At 33.8% G+C, this 20243-nt stretch overlaps 1 protein-coding gene, 1 long non-coding RNA gene and 1 pseudogene across 4 annotated transcripts; 2 read left to right on the top strand and 1 right to left on the bottom strand.

Annotated features, from left to right (window-relative positions):
• Positions 1–7588: 7588 nt before the first annotated feature.
• On the top strand, positions 7589–10862 carry LOC148767466 (uncharacterized). Of its 2 annotated transcripts, none has more exons than XR_016033796.1 (6): positions 7589–7797; positions 8190–8465; positions 9270–9338; positions 9887–9930; positions 10102–10170; positions 10582–10862. It is a non-coding gene; the product is annotated as an uncharacterized LOC148767466 (long non-coding RNA). The 2 variants fall into 2 exon arrangements; XR_016033795.1 differs by having other exon boundaries at positions 10090–10170.
• A 3335-nt stretch (positions 10863–14197) lies between these two features.
• LOC148767465 (uncharacterized) lies at positions 14198–16874 on the top strand (annotated as a pseudogene). The gene is made up of 6 exons (XR_016033845.1): positions 14198–14304; positions 14454–14520; positions 14609–14837; positions 15440–15883; positions 16317–16389; positions 16491–16874. The product of XR_016033845.1 is annotated as an uncharacterized LOC148767465 (transcript).
• On the bottom strand, positions 16741–19135 carry LOC148767464 (uncharacterized). Its single transcript, XM_088824068.1, has 2 exons — positions 18566–19135; positions 16741–18414 (listed from the first exon to the last, which is right to left on the bottom strand). The coding sequence occupies exon 2, from the start codon at positions 17908–17910 to the stop codon at positions 16867–16869; it is 1044 nt and encodes a 347-aa protein (XP_088680194.1). The 5' UTR covers positions 17911–18414; positions 18566–19135; the 3' UTR covers positions 16741–16866.
• Between the last annotated feature and the right edge of the window lie 1108 nt (positions 19136–20243).

Here is a 20243-nt window from a genome sequence, read left to right as displayed (position 1 = left end):
ATAAATCAACAAAATTGGTCCGGGAGGGTTAGTGGAGCAGCCGCTCATTGTTTGCCGGTGGAAGCCTCTGCCGGTGGTGCTCCAAATTTCAAGTAAGATTTAAATTTTTTGGGAAAGACAGAGAGAAACACAAATTTTGGGAACGAAACAAAATTGTGGAATTTCCATCGAACTGAAATTTTTTCAATAAAAAAATGGGTTTTATTTCTGCAAAACCTTCAAAACATTATTTATAATTGCATAATTTACCGATTTAATCCCCTTATAAGATACAATCTCCAGGTTATGGGGTTATGGGGTTGTTGGTTTCCCTAGACGTTTTTCCGTCATTTGCTTTGAGTCGTTTTCATTTATTTTCTTTTTTTCCCCCTGTTTTTAGGTTTTTTTTTACACAACCTTAATAACTTCTTCCCCTGTTTTTATTTATGTAGTTAATGGGGCTTTTTATTTCTTGGAGAATTTATATGTTAGTCATGATATACAGGAGCTTCCATGTATTTCGGATTACAATCCTAGATGTTGATTCCTTGATGCCAAACAGCATGTAAGTTTATCTAGATATGATGGTATTGGTGGTCGACCGACTGATGTCTTACAGTTGCATGTGTGGTTCAATTTTGAATGATCAAGATAGAGAATAGTGATTTTCGGTAGCTGAAAGATGGGTTGTGATTTTCCGTCTCTATATATATATAAAAAGACAATACCTTGCCTCATATTTTGACACGTGGCACTTCTTAGGGTTTCAAACCCTAGGCAACCTTAGGGCCTTTTCTGTAATTTTACAGACCTAAGGAGTGTTTTTGTAATAATTCTTTTACGGTTCTAAAAAAACACCGTTTCATATTAAAAAAAAAAAAAAAAAAAAACCTTATCTGCACAATACACATCTTCTCAACTGCACAAACACATCGTTCACAGAAATATTTACAGAAAATTGAAGATTTCAAAATTTCGCCGGCAGATAAATCAACAAAATTGGTCCGGGAGGGTTAGTGGAGCAGCCGCTCATTGTTTGCCGGTGGAAGCCTCTGCCGGTGGTGCTCCAAATTTCAAGTAAGATTTAAATTTTTTGGGAAAGACAGAGAGAAACACAAATTTTGGGAACGAAACAAAATTGTGGAATTTCCATCGAACTGAAATTTTTTCAATAAAAAAATGGGTTTTATTTCTGCAAAACCTTCAAAACATTATTTATAATTGCATAATTTACCGATTTAATCCCCTTATAAGATACAATCTCCAGGTTATGGGGTTATGGGGTTGTTGGTTTCCCTAGACGTTTTTCCGTCATTTGCTTTGAGTCGTTTTCATTTATTTTCTTTTTTTCCCCCTGTTTTTAGGTTTTTTTTTACACAACCTTAATAACTTCTTCCCCTGTTTTTATTTATGTAGTTAATGGGGCTTTTTATTTCTTGGAGAATTTATATGTTAGTCATGATATACAGGAGCTTCCATGTATTTCGGATTACAATCCTAGATGTTGATTCCTTGATGCCAAACAGCATGTAAGTTTATCTAGATATGATGGTATTGGTGGTCGACCGACTGATGTCTTACAGTTGCATGTGTGGTTCAATTTTGAATGATCAAGATAGAGAATAGTGATTTTCGGTAGCTGAAAGATGGGTTGTGATTTTCCGTCTCTATATATATATAAAAAGACAATACCTTGCCTCATATTTTGACACGTGGCACTTCTTAGGGTTTCAAACCCTAGGCAACCTTAGGGCCTTTTCTGTAATTTTACAGACCTAAGGAGTGTTTTTGTAATAATTCTTTTACGGTTCTAAAAAAACACCGTTTCATATTAAAAAAAAAAAAAAAAAAAAACCTTATCTGCACAATACACATCTTCTCAACTGCACAAACACATCGTTCACAGAAATATTTACAGAAAATTGAAGATTTCAAAATTTCGCCGGCAGATAAATCAACAAAATTGGTCCGGGAGGGTTAGTGGAGCAGCCGCTCATTGTTTGCCGGTGGAAGCCTCTGCCGGTGGTGCTCCAAATTTCAAGTAAGATTTAAATTTTTTGGGAAAGACAGAGAGAAACACAAATTTTGGGAACGAAACAAAATTGTGGAATTTCCATCGAACTGAAATTTTTTCAATAAAAAAATGGGTTTTATTTCTGCAAAACCTTCAAAACATTATTTATAATTGCATAATTTACCGATTTAATCCCCTTATAAGATACAATCTCCAGGTTATGGGGTTATGGGGTTGTTGGTTTCCCTAGACGTTTTTCCGTCATTTGCTTTGAGTCGTTTTCATTTATTTTCTTTTTTTCCCCCTGTTTTTAGGTTTTTTTTTACACAACCTTAATAACTTCTTCCCCTGTTTTTATTTATGTAGTTAATGGGGCTTTTTATTTCTTGGAGAATTTATATGTTAGTCATGATATACAGGAGCTTCCATGTATTTCGGATTACAATCCTAGATGTTGATTCCTTGATGCCAAACAGCATGTAAGTTTATCTAGATATGATGGTATTGGTGGTCGACCGACTGATGTCTTACAGTTGCATGTGTGGTTCAATTTTGAATGATCAAGATAGAGAATAGTGATTTTCGGTAGCTGAAAGATGGGTTGTGATTTTCCGTCTCTATATATATATAAAAAGACAATACCTTGCCTCATATTTTGACACGTGGCACTTCTTAGGGTTTCAAACCCTAGGCAACCTTAGGGCCTTTTCTGTAATTTTACAGACCTAAGGAGTGTTTTTGTAATAATTCTTTTACGGTTCTAAAAAAACACCGTTTCATATTAAAAAAAAAAAAAAAAAACCTTATCTGCACAATACACATCTTCTCAACTGCACAAACACATCGTTCACAGAAATATTTACAGAAAATTGAAGATTTCAAAATTTCGCCGGCAGATAAATCAACAAAATTGGTCCGGGAGGGTTAGTGGAGCAGCCGCTCATTGTTTGCCGGTGGAAGCCTCTGCCGGTGGTGCTCCAAATTTCAAGTAAGATTTAAATTTTTTGGGAAAGACAGAGAGAAACACAAATTTTGGGAACGAAACAAAATTGTGGAATTTCCATCGAACTGAAATTTTTTCAATAAAAAAATGGGTTTTATTTCTGCAAAACCTTCAAAACATTATTTATAATTGCATAATTTACCGATTTAATCCCCTTATAAGATACAATCTCCAGGTTATGGGGTTATGGGGTTGTTGGTTTCCCTAGACGTTTTTCCGTCATTTGCTTTGAGTCGTTTTCATTTATTTTCTTTTTTTCCCCCTGTTTTTAGGTTTTTTTTTACACAACCTTAATAACTTCTTCCCCTGTTTTTATTTATGTAGTTAATGGGGCTTTTTATTTCTTGGAGAATTTATATGTTAGTCATGATATACAGGAGCTTCCATGTATTTCGGATTACAATCCTAGATGTTGATTCCTTGATGCCAAACAGCATGTAAGTTTATCTAGATATGATGGTATTGGTGGTCGACCGACTGATGTCTTACAGTTGCATGTGTGGTTCAATTTTGAATGATCAAGATAGAGAATAGTGATTTTCGGTAGCTGAAAGATGGGTTGTGATTTTCCGTCTCTATATATATATAAAAAGACAATACCTTGCCTCATATTTTGACACGTGGCACTTCTTAGGGTTTCAAACCCTAGGCAACCTTAGGGCCTTTTCTGTAATTTTACAGACCTAAGGAGTGTTTTTGTAATAATTCTTTTACGGTTCTAAAAAAACACCGTTTCATATTAAAAAAAAAAAAAAAAAAAACCTTATCTGCACAATACACATCTTCTCAACTGCACAAACACATCGTTCACAGAAATATTTACAGAAAATTGAAGATTTCAAAATTTCGCCGGCAGATAAATCAACAAAATTGGTCCGGGAGGGTTAGTGGAGCAGCCGCTCATTGTTTGCCGGTGGAAGCCTCTGCCGGTGGTGCTCCAAATTTCAAGTAAGATTTAAATTTTTTGGGAAAGACAGAGAGAAACACAAATTTTGGGAACGAAACAAAATTGTGGAATTTCCATCGAACTGAAATTTTTTCAATAAAAAAATGGGTTTTATTTCTGCAAAACCTTCAAAACATTATTTATAATTGCATAATTTACCGATTTAATCCCCTTATAAGATACAATCTCCAGGTTATGGGGTTATGGGGTTGTTGGTTTCCCTAGACGTTTTTCCGTCATTTGCTTTGAGTCGTTTTCATTTATTTTCTTTTTTTCCCCCTGTTTTTAGGTTTTTTTTTACACAACCTTAATAACTTCTTCCCCTGTTTTTATTTATGTAGTTAATGGGGCTTTTTATTTCTTGGAGAATTTATATGTTAGTCATGATATACAGGAGCTTCCATGTATTTCGGATTACAATCCTAGATGTTGATTCCTTGATGCCAAACAGCATGTAAGTTTATCTAGATATGATGGTATTGGTGGTCGACCGACTGATGTCTTACAGTTGCATGTGTGGTTCAATTTTGAATGATCAAGATAGAGAATAGTGATTTTCGGTAGCTGAAAGATGGGTTGTGATTTTCCGTCTCTATATATATATAAAAAGACAATACCTTGCCTCATATTTTGACACGTGGCACTTCTTAGGGTTTCAAACCCTAGGCAACCTTAGGGCCTTTTCTGTAATTTTACAGACCTAAGGAGTGTTTTTGTAATAATTCTTTTACGGTTCTAAAAAAACACCGTTTCATATTAAAAAAAAAAAAAAAAAAAAACCTTATCTGCACAATACACATCTTCTCAACTGCACAAACACATCGTTCACAGAAATATTTACAGAAAATTGAAGATTTCAAAATTTCGCCGGCAGATAAATCAACAAAATTGGTCCGGGAGGGTTAGTGGAGCAGCCGCTCATTGTTTGCCGGTGGAAGCCTCTGCCGGTGGTGCTCCAAATTTCAAGTAAGATTTAAATTTTTTGGGAAAGACAGAGAGAAACACAAATTTTGGGAACGAAACAAAATTGTGGAATTTCCATCGAACTGAAATTTTTTCAATAAAAAAATGGGTTTTATTTCTGCAAAACCTTCAAAACATTATTTATAATTGCATAATTTACCGATTTAATCCCCTTATAAGATACAATCTCCAGGTTATGGGGTTATGGGGTTGTTGGTTTCCCTAGACGTTTTTCCGTCATTTGCTTTGAGTCGTTTTCATTTATTTTCTTTTTTTCCCCCTGTTTTTAGGTTTTTTTTTACACAACCTTAATAACTTCTTCCCCTGTTTTTATTTATGTAGTTAATGGGGCTTTTTATTTCTTGGAGAATTTATATGTTAGTCATGATATACAGGAGCTTCCATGTATTTCGGATTACAATCCTAGATGTTGATTCCTTGATGCCAAACAGCATGTAAGTTTATCTAGATATGATGGTATTGGTGGTCGACCGACTGATGTCTTACAGTTGCATGTGTGGTTCAATTTTGAATGATCAAGATAGAGAATAGTGATTTTCGGTAGCTGAAAGATGGGTTGTGATTTTCCGTCTCTATATATATATAAAAAGACAATACCTTGCCTCATATTTTGACACGTGGCACTTCTTAGGGTTTCAAACCCTAGGCAACCTTAGGGCCTTTTCTGTAATTTTACAGACCTAAGGAGTGTTTTTGTAATAATTCTTTTACGGTTCTAAAAAAACACCGTTTCATATTAAAAAAAAAAAAAAAAAAAAACCTTATCTGCACAATACACATCTTCTCAACTGCACAAACACATCGTTCACAGAAATATTTACAGAAAATTGAAGATTTCAAAATTTCGCCGGCAGATAAATCAACAAAATTGGTCCGGGAGGGTTAGTGGAGCAGCCGCTCATTGTTTGCCGGTGGAAGCCTCTGCCGGTGGTGCTCCAAATTTCAAGTAAGATTTAAATTTTTTGGGAAAGACAGAGAGAAACACAAATTTTGGGAACGAAACAAAATTGTGGAATTTCCATCGAACTGAAATTTTTTCAATAAAAAAATGGGTTTTATTTCTGCAAAACCTTCAAAACATTATTTATAATTGCATAATTTACCGATTTAATCCCCTTATAAGATACAATCTCCAGGTTATGGGGTTATGGGGTTGTTGGTTTCCCTAGACGTTTTTCCGTCATTTGCTTTGAGTCGTTTTCATTTATTTTCTTTTTTTCCCCCTGTTTTTAGGTTTTTTTTTACACAACCTTAATAACTTCTTCCCCTGTTTTTATTTATGTAGTTAATGGGGCTTTTTATTTCTTGGAGAATTTATATGTTAGTCATGATATACAGGAGCTTCCATGTATTTCGGATTACAATCCTAGATGTTGATTCCTTGATGCCAAACAGCATGTAAGTTTATCTAGATATGATGGTATTGGTGGTCGACCGACTGATGTCTTACAGTTGCATGTGTGGTTCAATTTTGAATGATCAAGATAGAGAATAGTGATTTTCGGTAGCTGAAAGATGGGTTGTGATTTTCCGTCTCTATATATATATAAAAAGACAATACCTTGCCTCATATTTTGACACGTGGCACTTCTTAGGGTTTCAAACCCTAGGCAACCTTAGGGCCTTTTCTGTAATTTTACAGACCTAAGGAGTGTTTTTGTAATAATTCTTTTACGGTTCTAAAAAAACACCGTTTCATATTAAAAAAAAAAAAAAAAAAAACCTTATCTGCACAATACACATCTTCTCAACTGCACAAACACATCGTTCACAGAAATATTTACAGAAAATTGAAGATTTCAAAATTTCGCCGGCAGATAAATCAACAAAATTGGTCCGGGAGGGTTAGTGGAGCAGCCGCTCATTGTTTGCCGGTGGAAGCCTCTGCCGGTGGTGCTCCAAATTTCAAGTAAGATTTAAATTTTTTGGGAAAGACAGAGAGAAACACAAATTTTGGGAACGAAACAAAATTGTGGAATTTCCATCGAACTGAAATTTTTTCAATAAAAAAATGGGTTTTATTTCTGCAAAACCTTCAAAACATTATTTATAATTGCATAATTTACCGATTTAATCCCCTTATAAGATACAATCTCCAGGTTATGGGGTTATGGGGTTGTTGGTTTCCCTAGACGTTTTTCCGTCATTTGCTTTGAGTCGTTTTCATTTATTTTCTTTTTTTCCCCCTGTTTTTAGGTTTTTTTTTACACAACCTTAATAACTTCTTCCCCTGTTTTTATTTATGTAGTTAATGGGGCTTTTTATTTCTTGGAGAATTTATATGTTAGTCATGATATACAGGAGCTTCCATGTATTTCGGATTACAATCCTAGATGTTGATTCCTTGATGCCAAACAGCATGTAAGTTTATCTAGATATGATGGTATTGGTGGTCGACCGACTGATGTCTTACAGTTGCATGTGTGGTTCAATTTTGAATGATCAAGATAGAGAATAGTGATTTTCGGTAGCTGAAAGATGGGTTGTGATTTTCCGTCTCTATATATATATAAAAAGACAATACCTTGCCTCATATTTTGACACGTGGCACTTCTTAGGGTTTCAAACCCTAGGCAACCTTAGGGCCTTTTCTGTAATTTTACAGACCTAAGGAGTGTTTTTGTAATAATTCTTTTACGGTTCTAAAAAAACACCGTTTCATATTAAAAAAAAAAAAAAAAAAACCTTATCTGCACAATACACATCTTCTCAACTGCACAAACACATCGTTCACAGAAATATTTACAGAAAATTGAAGATTTCAAAATTTCGCCGGCAGATAAATCAACAAAATTGGTCCGGGAGGGTTAGTGGAGCAGCCGCTCATTGTTTGCCGGTGGAAGCCTCTGCCGGTGGTGCTCCAAATTTCAAGTAAGATTTAAATTTTTTGGGAAAGACAGAGAGAAACACAAATTTTGGGAACGAAACAAAATTGTGGAATTTCCATCGAACTGAAATTTTTTCAATAAAAAAATGGGTTTTATTTCTGCAAAACCTTCAAAACATTATTTATAATTGCATAATTTACCGATTTAATCCCCTTATAAGATACAATCTCCAGGTTATGGGGTTATGGGGTTGTTGGTTTCCCTAGACGTTTTTCCGTCATTTGCTTTGAGTCGTTTTCATTTATTTTCTTTTTTTCCCCCTGTTTTTAGGTTTTTTTTTACACAACCTTAATAACTTCTTCCCCTGTTTTTATTTATGTAGTTAATGGGGCTTTTTATTTCTTGGAGAATTTATATGTTAGTCATGATATACAGGAGCTTCCATGTATTTCGGATTACAATCCTAGATGTTGATTCCTTGATGCCAAACAGCATGTAAGTTTATCTAGATATGATGGTATTGGTGGTCGACCGACTGATGTCTTACAGTTGCATGTGTGGTTCAATTTTGAATGATCAAGATAGAGAATAGTGATTTTCGGTAGCTGAAAGATGGGTTGTGATTTTCCGTCTTAGAGATACAGTCGTTTGATGCTTCCGTTTACTGCTAATAGTAATAGCCCTGCCAATTTGGTGCCTCCTTCGAGCCAGGTGAACACATCACATTCCAAAGAATTAGTACTATCAATGCTGAAAAAGCTCCACTGAATTAAAATTTTGGTAGAAAATGTGTTATATTAATTATTTCCTTGATTTTTTTACCAAAAAAAATTAGAGTAGTAATAATAAATAAACAAGAACAATTTCTACATCCACATACAGTGTATATATGAATATATATATACTCTTATATATAAATAAGCATACATTTTTCCTGGTGCAGTTTAGGAACAATTTTTGTACTCTTGGTATCTAAGTTTTATATTCAGTTTTTCCGTATCTCGAAATAATTACACTACACGATGACCCCCTTATATTTCTTTGCTATTTTCTCTATTTTTTATGAATATAATTGTTTCAAATATTGCAGCATTACCAACCCTTTTTTAGTGCAATAATTTTCAATATATAGTTTTGCTGCATAAAAAGTGTTCCTCACAGACACGACGGATAATTGCAATTTGTAATAAAATAAATTGGGTTTATCTAAGGTTTTTGTTTTCATTTGTTTACTAATGATTTGCTATAGTTTAGCTTTAAAAAGCAATAGTATTCTGTTGAAGCAAGAAATTAAATTACTATTTTGACATGTAATTTCAGTTAAATGCTATGTTTGAAATTTAATTAAGCTATGTCGAATTTACATTTCAATGAAAACTTTGAGTGACCATTTTACTATAGTGACGTCCAATACTTTTCCGGTGTTTTTTATTGCTTTCTTTCGAGGTCTTTTTAATTTATCAATGTCTTTTTATCTTTTTCACAACTTAGATTTATTATTTTGTATAACTGCAGGTTCTATACATTTCAACTGTCTGACAATTGGAACATACAAAAGCAGTAGGAAAAAGCAAGTTTTTTCGGGTATGAATTTTTGAACTATAGTGTGTTTTTTAAAAGCAGTAGGGAAAAGCAATATGGATCTTATTTTCAATTCTTTCATCATATAAGATATGAAAGTGTGTGCGCTAATGTGTTCCGTGCTATGCAATGTAAATGTGTGTGATGTGCTGTGTTTGTGTTTGTATTTCGTAAGGGCAGATTTTATAAATGCATCTCATTGGATTTTTTTTCTCATTTCTTTAAGCAGTTAGTAATTCTGGATTTTAGATTAATAATTTTTTTTTATCGTATTTCAGAATTTTTTCTTATCGCATTTTAGAGTTAGTGTTAGTCCTTTTTAAGTGTTTTGCTGCAGTTAGGTGATTCTATTCCGTCGACCACATTCATATCCGTGGTAGGATTGTTAAGTTGGCTTCAGTATGCTGTCTTATAGGTTCTTTAATTGATAGCCAAGTGTTTTGGTTATGCCATCTTATGTTTTGTTACTACCCTCCCCGTTTTCAACATACACAAACACACTATTTTCCTTCAAATACTATTAGTTATATATTGTGTTGCTTTTCTTGCAGATGATAACTATTGGCCGCCTTACCAAAATTCTCCCCCATATAAGGTTAGTAGATCGACCATACCTTGATATTGATTCTTCATAATGTTCGAATTTGTCAATTTTAATATTCAAATATTTTTTTAACGTTTTAATTGCTACAGTCATACGTTTTTGTTGATGGAATTTTATTTCTTGATCAAAATATGTTGAACCCTATTTCAGTCTCCATCTCAGCAAATAAGGTCTTCTCCAAAAACGGGAATCGGGATTCGCTCAAGGGCTACGAACATGGACCAGGATCAGGTACAAATTGATTGCTCAGGGATTATGTACAAGGCTAAATATTCACAATCTTTAGATGACGCCATTTTCCTTTGTAGATGGGCAATATTTTGATGCTTTTCATATTAGTATTTTTGGTTATGTCATATACATTAGAACCAAATTTTGGGAATCAATTAAGATTTTCACAAATATGGGTTTGATTTTAATTCATGGTTTTACAAATGTTTGACATTTGAAAAGCTATAATATGCAATTAGTAATTTTATCTTACAAATTTTTATTTTAGTTTTCTTTAAGGTTGAACAAGTAATTGCATTAGAATATATTTGTTTCTATTTAGTGTGATTCAAGTCATGCGTTAAATCTTATTATGACTTAGAATCTTGATAAACTTAAAAAGCCTAACTCACCCGTTGAACACTTTGTCAGGGCTTCCCCGGATGTCAATCTTGATTTTGTTGCGGGTACATTGGCAAGAGGGAAAAAGAGCAAGAGGCAGCAAGTGTCCAAATTTTGACTTCGACAAGCGACTCCAGAGGCCAAGCATCAGTGCTCAAATTTGTAAACTTTTAAAATGGGAGGACATGATAATATAAATTTTCTTACGATTACTAAAGTCTTTTTACTACAATCACGACAATGTTAGTTTATAATTGTTGTATCTTATGATTACAACTACAGGTATACAACTGTAAACATTGATTTATGGATGTTCGTATTTAGGCAATTTTATATTGCTACAAAATGTATATAAATGAAATGTATTTTTCAGTATTGATATTTTATATATGTATATATCAGTCATTTTTGTTAAAGAACGAAATAATAATGTCGTCAATTGTTGAAGTTGTAGAATACATGTATGGCAAGTTTATTAATTTTTGCTTTATTCAATATACTTCATTTCTTTAACGATCAATTTATATTTTGACGATTTAAATTAATACATCCCTTTGTCAATTTAATTTTCCTAATAAATTTTATTTCATATTTTTATTACTACTTTTATTGATGACGTATTTAAATCTTTTATTAATTACCTTTAGAAATGCTACTCCGTGCATCGCACGGGTGTAGTACTAGTATGTTATGATGCTTGCCTAAAAAGCGCCACAAAATGCATTTCTAAAAATAAAATAAAAAACGGAAAATAGCTCTACGAACCTAGTGAAGCTTCTATATCACAAGTTTAAACCTCTATAAATTAATAGAGTTAGAACCAGCCAAATTCTATTAATTTAGCAAAATATTAATTTAACGAAATACTATTTAGCACGTTGCTTTCGAGTCGGGATCGAAAAAATAAATTATTTAAATGATGCTAAAAATTTATCGAGGTTCTACTGTTTATGACTTCCGTCCGTCGACACTTCCCCAATAAACAAAATTCCAACAACTCGAGAAAAATCGAAAAACAGATTTTTTTCCGACATATTAGAGTTACTAATCGACAATTAAGACAACCCACGAAAATAAATTGTGGAAGTTTGTGATGAAATTAGTAAGAAGGGGAAATACCAATTGAAAATAAATTCCTAGGTAGACGGAGGAACTGTGTCTGAAATGTCGAGTTTCCCTCGTTTCGGAACGTCTTTGCGCTGTTTCTGATCGGCAACCTTTTTCTTAACTGATTTAAAGGAAAAGAATGAAAAAATAAGAGTTTTTTAGGGTTTTTTTGCACTTTGCACCCTCGAAAATAACTAATAATACTTAAAACCCTCCAAACACAATAAATCACGCATAATTAACCCGGTGAATTTTTAAACCTTATATAATATTTTTAGTTGTATTTTTTAGGATGTCTAATGTTAAATCATTTTTCTGTTCAACAATTCTTTTGAAACTACAACGTTCAAAAATTAAAATAAATTTCACCAATATATTTATAAAAAAATCACAATTTAAAAAAAAAAAAAAAAACAAAAAACGAAAAAAAGAAAACAAAAATCCTTCAACTATTTTATTATGAAGTTATTTGAAAACTATATTTGCTTCCAAATATTTTTACTAATTACGATAAAAGGTTTATCAATCGAATTATTTAGTGAGAAAAGTTTATTTATTTTTTTTAAGAAATTATAGTTTTTTTCAGTAATTCTTTGTGATTTCTTTTCTTTTCTTTTTTTTTTTTTTTGCATTTTGAACTCTAATTTATGTTGGAGATATATAAGAAAATAACAATTTAATTTATTATTTTGCACCCTAAAAATAAAATAAAAAAATAATAATTTTCTTTTTTTAGTAAAAAATCAATAAAATTTGAAATTATCCTCTTTTAAATATTAATTAAGGGTGCATTATGAATAATTTATTGTGTTTCGAGGGTGCAAAGTGCTATTATTTTTTGGACAAAATGCACTTTGCCCGCTAGAAAATTCTAGTTTTCTCACTTTTTCCCTACAAATTAAAAAATGAGACTCTCCCCCTTCCATATTTTGTTATAGTTGCACTCTGCCCCAAATGGGACTTTACATCGTATTTTTCACCCGGTTTTTTCACATTTACGTCAACTTGAAGGACATTTTCGTTCTTTCACAAGTTCCACCCAAATATTATAGTTGCCTCTGGTACCAGCACAATTCCGGCCAATTTCTCCACCCTAAACAACTCTCTCAGAGGCAACTGTTTAACACTGTCAGAGCGTCGCCATTAAAATCCGCACCTAGTTCTTTCCATAGTGTGTTGGTGTTGGCTCACCATCCTTATCCTTAAAATGAGGAGAATTTCTCACATATGATAGGGTTTCACCACAAACACCAGCAGCAGTCGCCATATCTTCTCTGCAATTAGCTCGAATGGGAAACAAGCAATTAAAACCTACGATAATAACGGCGGCAACACCCCCTCGTCCTCTGGCCCATTCAAGGAGGCGGCGACGGCAGAGGGAACATTGTGTCGGCGTCAATGCATTTTAAGCAAAGTTCAACTACCCCGGCAACCTCGATTTCCAAGGCGGGAGATCCAGCTCGTTGCAGCTTGAATCGATATTGATGCAACAGCAATATCAAAACCCATCTCAACATTTGTGTTTTTCAATGATATTAATATTTTGGTGAGATTGGTGAAAGGACGAAAATGCCCTTAAAGTTGAGGAAGATATGAAAAACCGGTGAGAAGTACGCCGAAAAGTCCCATTTGAAAGGGGAAGAGTCTCATGGGGGGGCGGGGGGGGGGCTAGAAATTTCTAGCGCAAGAAGTGCATTTATCCTTAATTTTTTCAAAGGTGCAAAGTGAAATCAAGCCAATTAATAAAGAACCAAAAAATAAAGAAATATAAAATGCGGAAAGGGAAAACGGAAATCTTTGTCTTGCATATAAAAGGAAGATCTTTGGATCTATAACATTAGACCTAAACATAATTTAGGATAATTTTTCTCAAAAAAATAAATAAAAATAATTTAGGATAATTTTGAAAATTCATATTTTTGTCGATTTTTGTTATTATGTTTTTTTTTTTTCCCACCCCTACGCAGTTTATTCTATGTTACACCAGGTGAAATATAGACCGGGTAAATCTTTACCGTTTATATACACACAAATACACACACGCCTACATTAGTGTGTATAGATCAACGGTAAAAGAAAAACACCCAATGTAGTCTTCAGGGGGTGTGGCATACAAATAACCTGTGTGAGACATGGTCATTTGGCTCCTCTTTACATGTTCCTTTTATCAGTTTTGCTTACAAGACTTTTTATGTTATTTATTACATTCAGAGGAAGTTTCTATTTCTATTGAAAAATTATGCCGTCAAAGATCAATCATCTGCCTCTGGTAATCTGTTTTCTTCTTTTAGAATTCTTTATTTCTTTTGGGTTTTATAATGTATTATTGATTATTTGTAGTAGTCATGCAAAAAAATGATTTAGTTTTATAAATATACTTAAACTTTCTTTTTGTGTGAATTTTAGGTAAATGTTCCCTTTTCAAATAACTCGGTAGATTTCGATCTTGATTTTGTGTGAATTTTAGGTAAATAGTTCATTTTCCTTTTTTTTTTTAACACAAAAAAAAAAAAAAATTGTTAAATAAATTTATTATGGGATGAAGGAAAATGGAGGTGTTCATCGATGCGTCGTTGCAAGCATAACAATAAAAGCTCCGGTTCGTGAAGTTTGGAATATTCTCACGGCTTACGAGAGTCTCCCTGAGTACGTTTTCTTTTTATTTATTTTTTTATTTTTTATGCATGTCACTCGATTTTTATTTATTTATTTATTATTTTATGCATGTCACTCGATTTTTGTATGTTCATATTTCGGGTTTTCTGAATAGTCGGATTACAATTTGACTTATACAGGATAGTTCCGAATTTAGCAATCAGCAAGGTTTTGTCGCGAGAAAACAATAAAGTCCGAATTCTTCAGGTACGAATATTCGAGTACTTAATTTTATGCGAATAAATAAAATCGTTTATGTTTCGAATTGACTTATAATAATAGATTGATAGTGCAGGAAGGGTGCAAGGGACTGTTGTACATGGTTCTGCATGCACGTGTTGTACTTGATTTATGCGAGGATCTCGAACAAGAGATTAATTCGATTCGAGCAAGTTGAAGGAGACTTTGATTCTTTTCGAGGGAAATGGATTCTCGAGAAATTTGGTAGTCACCACACACTGTTGAAGTATTCGGTTGAGTCCAAGCACAAGAACTCCTTTCTTTCCGAAGCTATTATGGAAGAGGTTCGTATTTATTAGTTGCCACTATTTATCGGGGGCTAGGGGTGGAAATTGGAACAAATTTTCCAATTTCTGCAGATTTATCGAAAATTTTCGATTTTGGAACAATATTTTTCATCCCAAATTCCAATTCTTCCTCAAAAAAAAGGGGGTTTGGAATTGGAATATATATGTGATTACGATTACTGATCTGATTTTAATTTCCAAAATTCCGATTTTCCAATTTTTTTTTGGATTGTAATTAGAATATATATATATGAGATTCCCATTGCCAATTTAATTCGATTTCCAAAAATGACCAAAATTTTCGATTTTTCTCTCCAATAATTACACTTATAATACCATCAAAATAATTATGTATTTTACATTTTAGGTTTACTAGAAAATGGAATTCTCCTAATTCTGCCAATTCTGTTCCTAAAATTTTTGATTTTGGAGCAAATGTTTTCATTCCATTTTTCGAAATTCTGATTTTCCGATTTTTCTGGAATGGAATTATAGTTTTTTACTTCCGAAAAACATCGGGAATTTTTTTCTTCAAAAGTGCTAATTTCGATCTAATCCGTCCAACTGCTTTACTATTTCTCCGTATTACAACATTGTAGGTGATTTACGAAGATCTCCCTTCAAACTTGTGTGCTATTCGAGATTACATGGAGAAACGAGAGATCGAGAATCGTCAGGACAACGACAGCTGTGCAGCAGATAAAGAGACAGCCTCATCAAAAACCGCAAACTCCCTTACTACAGAAGCAAAGGATTCTTATTGCGTCTCGAGTTCATCTAAACAAAGACCAAAAGTTCCAGGTTTGCAGAGAGACATTGAAATTCTTAAATCGGAGCTCGTGTATTTCATTTCCGAACACGGGCAGCAAGGATTTATGCCCATGCGAAAGCAACTACGTGAGCATGGGCGAGTCGATATCGAGAAGGCAATTACGCGCATGGGCGGATTTAGGAGAATCGCGTTTTTGATGAATCTGTCACTTGCCTATAAACACCGAAAACCAAAAGGCTATTGGGATAATCTTGAAAATTTGGAAGAAGAGGTTAGTTATTTATTTCCTTTTTTTACGAAACAATTCTTATTATAATCGGTCATTTACCGAGAGTCTGAACTAGGGGAGGAAATTGGAACGGAATTTCCGAATTCCGTCGTACTGATTTTGGAACATTTCGAATTCTGAAAGTTCCGATATCCGATTTTTTTTAATAGAATTGGAATACGTATTAAATTCCAATTTCGATCCGATTTTTTTTTTTATTTCCGTAAATTAGTTTTATAATAATACTGTTATTTTATGTATTGTATATTATATGTGACTGAAAATGGAAATTCGAAGTCCCGCGAATTTCTTTTATAAAAAAAAACAATTTTGGAACAAGTTTTCTATACCGATTTCATATTTCAATACCGGGAAAAAAATTGGAATTTTTCTGAAAATTCTAAATCTGATATAACTTTCTTCTTCCACCTTACAGATTAATCGATTCCAGAGGAATTGGGGTATGGATTCATCATTCATGCCTAGTCGTAAATCTTTCGAACGCGCAGGTTCGTACGAACATCTCTTCTAGAGAGAGAGAGTAAATTCTTGAAATAATTGGTCATAAAACCATATTTTTTGTTAATTTTTATGTTTTGTCCGAATGCAGGTCGTTACGACATTGCGCGCGCGTTGGAAAAATGGGGAGGACTGCACGAAGTATCTCGACTTTTATCGCTCAAGGTGAGGCACCCTAACCGACAAGGTGGACTTTCGAAGGAAAAGAAGGTTGACTTTGTGGTGTCACACAGTATAATTGGTCAAGAGAATATACCATCGAAAACATATGTTTCACAAGACACACAAAAATGGCAAATGCAACTCAAGGAGTTCGACATAAATTGGGTGGAATAAAAATGTTTCAACATGTGATATTATTATACCTCCTGTAAATACGACCGTAACCGTAATTTCAGTGCTCGTTGATGTATATATTTATATAAATAACGATACATATTAACGGAGAAGCCGGTTTTTTTACGGTCTCATTTAATAGTCGGAAGAGCTTTTAAACGGGCTTTCTTTTTACCCAACCCGATCGTCACGAGGCATTTATTCGTCAACTTCCCTCCTTGATGCAATTTCATCAATTTCAACCAATGGGGTGACGGCTTTTTCGAATTCTTTTTCCCTCCTTTTATTAACTGCCGACAATCACTCTCGTTCCCTCGTTTTTTCTTCTTCTTCGTTGGCTCTTTCTTCGAGTTTCGAACGTGCTTCAACAGACCTTCCACTAGCCCGTTAAAATGATTCTTCTTCTTTTCTCGTACGACAGATTTGCTCGCCTTTTCACCGTACGCCTCGTGCTCTCTTTTAAAACTGTCGGCTCTCCCTTTGCGTAGGGATTTGTTTCTGCTCATCTTTTTACGACCATCTTTACCACCATAGTCGTCATGGTGGTGATGGTGGTGGTGGTGGTGGTGGAAAATAACAGCCAGCCTGTCTTTCAAGCTCCTCCACATTCCGATTTGTTTCTTACGGCTCGATTTCTTCGATGTGGGCCCCACCGACAGGTACGATGAGTACCCCTCGCTTTTGCTGCTTGAAGTTACTCCACGAGGTGTTGCGTCACTGCTACCGGACGAGTAAAACTCGTCCTCCTCCTCCTCCTCGGTGTTGCTTGTGTCACCGCTGTGTGAAGTTAGCGAATCCGCGATTTCGCTGCTTGTGCTTGAAGTAGTACTCGCATACTGAAGCTGCTCTCGGGTTTTATCTGGTGAAGAATATTCTTCGCTGTCGCTGTAAGGACTGTTTGAGTACGAGTCGGTAGATGTAGATTCCGATTCTTGATCCTGTATATAAGTCTTTGCTGCCCTTTTGTTCGTTGGAATCTCGTCGTTTTGCGGTGCCTTTTTTGACTGGTTTTTGCCATGAGCCACCATAGTCGAACCATGATAAGATGATTCGACTTTATCTACGATATAATTATTTGTCCATTGTCTGAAAACGGGTTTAGTTGTCGGTTGGACAATCTTGAAAGGTTGTCCCAATAACAAATACGACTGATTCGTCTTTTCCGCTGATGTCATAATAGGCAACCGATGCAGTGGATCGACAAACCTTTGATTCGAAAATTCAGACAGAAAATTATTTTGGCGCGTGTCGAAATTACGAAAACGGGTCTGCGCGGAAATATTATTGTCCTCCTCAAAAAGGTGCAAGTGATCTGCCCATATATCAAATGCCGAGATGCACAGTTCGATTTTCTTGATTGCTTCGGAAGCTTCTTTGGACAAACAATCGAGTTCTTTCGATTCGTAAGTTTCTTCGTCGCTGTTCAGATTTTGGGCCACGTCGAAAAATATTGTCTCGTCGTCCTCTGTGGGTTCTTTTACGGTGTTCCTCAGACAAACCCTGCAACGCTTCTTTCGAGTTTGGGCCCCACTAAAACTCGTCGGGCCCCACAAAGTGATATCTGACAATCCATCTGTATTTGTATCGTTATCAAAGCTTCGATTGGGTTGTGGAGATACCAACGATTTTGATGATGGAGTAACCTCTTTCTTGGACAACTCGACTTCACCTGAAATGATCTGCGTGCACCATCGGAATTAGCATTTTCAGAAGATTTTTTTTTTCTTTTCGGAAATGAAAAACGACTTCCGATTGCGCATATAAATCTAAATGTCAAATCCTCTCCATAGAAAAAAGAAAAATCTATAGTTCCGACATGCATTAACATACCTCCGAATGTAACTTGAGCACCTTTTTCGTTTCTGCGTCTAATAAATTCTTCAGCAGAAGCCTTGCATGCTCATCCAGCTACTCCCGAAAAAAAATAAAAAAAATTAAATAAATAAATTGGATCGTCACAGATAACGTACGAGGTTTTAAGGATAGTAAGAAATAACATGGTTAATACACGCGACACGAGATCATCATCATATTCCACCATGTCACATTCATGATACAAACGAACCTTCACATAATTCTTTTTTTTTTTTTTTTGTAAAATGATCGATTAGGAAAAATGCAAATATGTCGAGTCTTCGATAAAGTGATTTATAATATTAGAAATACAACAACTTAGATGCAGAAATTTTAAGATTTATTTACAAGTAACGGTACTTTTTTTCTCGAATTCGTTACACAACACACAGAATAATCATAACATAAACGAAACACGAAACGCTTACCGAATCTGCGTTCGATGTTCGATTTCGATCTTTTTCAAGAAGCCCATATAGGCTTTTTAGGGCATGAAGATCTAATTGAATATCTTTGGCATCCATCACCATCTAAAAACTAACACCAAGAATTAAAAAAAAAAAAAAAAAAATAGGTTTAAACCTCTATAAATTAATAGAGTTAGAACCAGCCAAATTCTATTAATTTAGCAAAATATTAATTTAACGAAATACTATTTAGCACGTTGCTTTCGAGTCGGGATCGAAAAAATAAATTATTTAAATGATGCTAAAAATTTATCGAGGTTCTACTGTTTATGACTTCCGTCCGTCGACACTTCCCCAATAAACAAAATTCCAACAACTCGAGAAAAATCGAAAAACAGATTTTTTTCCGACATATTAGAGTTACTAATCGACAATTAAGACAACCCACGAAAATAAATTGTGGAAGTTTGTGATGAAATTAGTAAGAAGGGGAAATACCAATTGAAAATAAATTCCTAGGTAGACGGAGGAACTGTGTCTGAAATGTCGAGTTTCCCTCGTTTCGGAACGTCTTTGCGCTGTTTCTGATCGGCAACCTTTTTCTTAACTGATTTAAAGGAAAAGAATGAAAAAATAAGAGTTTTTTAGGGTTTTTTTGCACTTTGCACCCTCGAAAATAACTAATAATACTTAAAACCCTCCAAACACAATAAATCACGCATAATTAACCCGGTGAATTTTTAAACCTTATATAATATTTTTAGTTGTATTTTTTAGGATGTCTAATGTTAAATCATTTATCTGTTCACCAATTCTTTTGAAACTACAACGTTCAAAAATTAAAATAAATTTCACCAATATATTTATAAAAAAATCACAATTTAAAAAAAAAAAAAAACAAAAAACGAAAAAAAGAAAACAAAAATCCTTCAACTATTTTATTATGAAGTTATTTGAAAACTATATTTGCTTCCAAATATTTTTACTAATTACGATAAAAGGTTTATCAATCGAATTATTTAGTGAGAAAAGTTTATTTATTTTTTTTAAGAAATTATAGTTTTTTTCAGTAATTCTTTGTGATTTCTTTTATTTTCTTTTCTTTTTTTTAGCATTTTGAACTCTAATTTATGTTGGAGATATATAAGAAAATAACAATTTAATTTATTATTTTGCACCCTAAAAATAAAATAAAAAAATAATAATTTTCTTTTTTTAGTAAAAAATCAATAAAATTTGAAATTATC

Source organism: Erythranthe guttata, chromosome 10 (assembly GCF_056151865.1).
Source record: "Erythranthe guttata isolate IM_541 chromosome 10, IM_541, whole genome shotgun sequence".
Classification (NCBI taxonomy): domain Eukaryota; kingdom Viridiplantae; phylum Streptophyta; class Magnoliopsida; order Lamiales; family Phrymaceae; genus Erythranthe; species Erythranthe guttata.
Note: the sequence above shows the minus strand (reverse complement) of the source record. Positions and strands in the feature narration are given on the sequence as shown.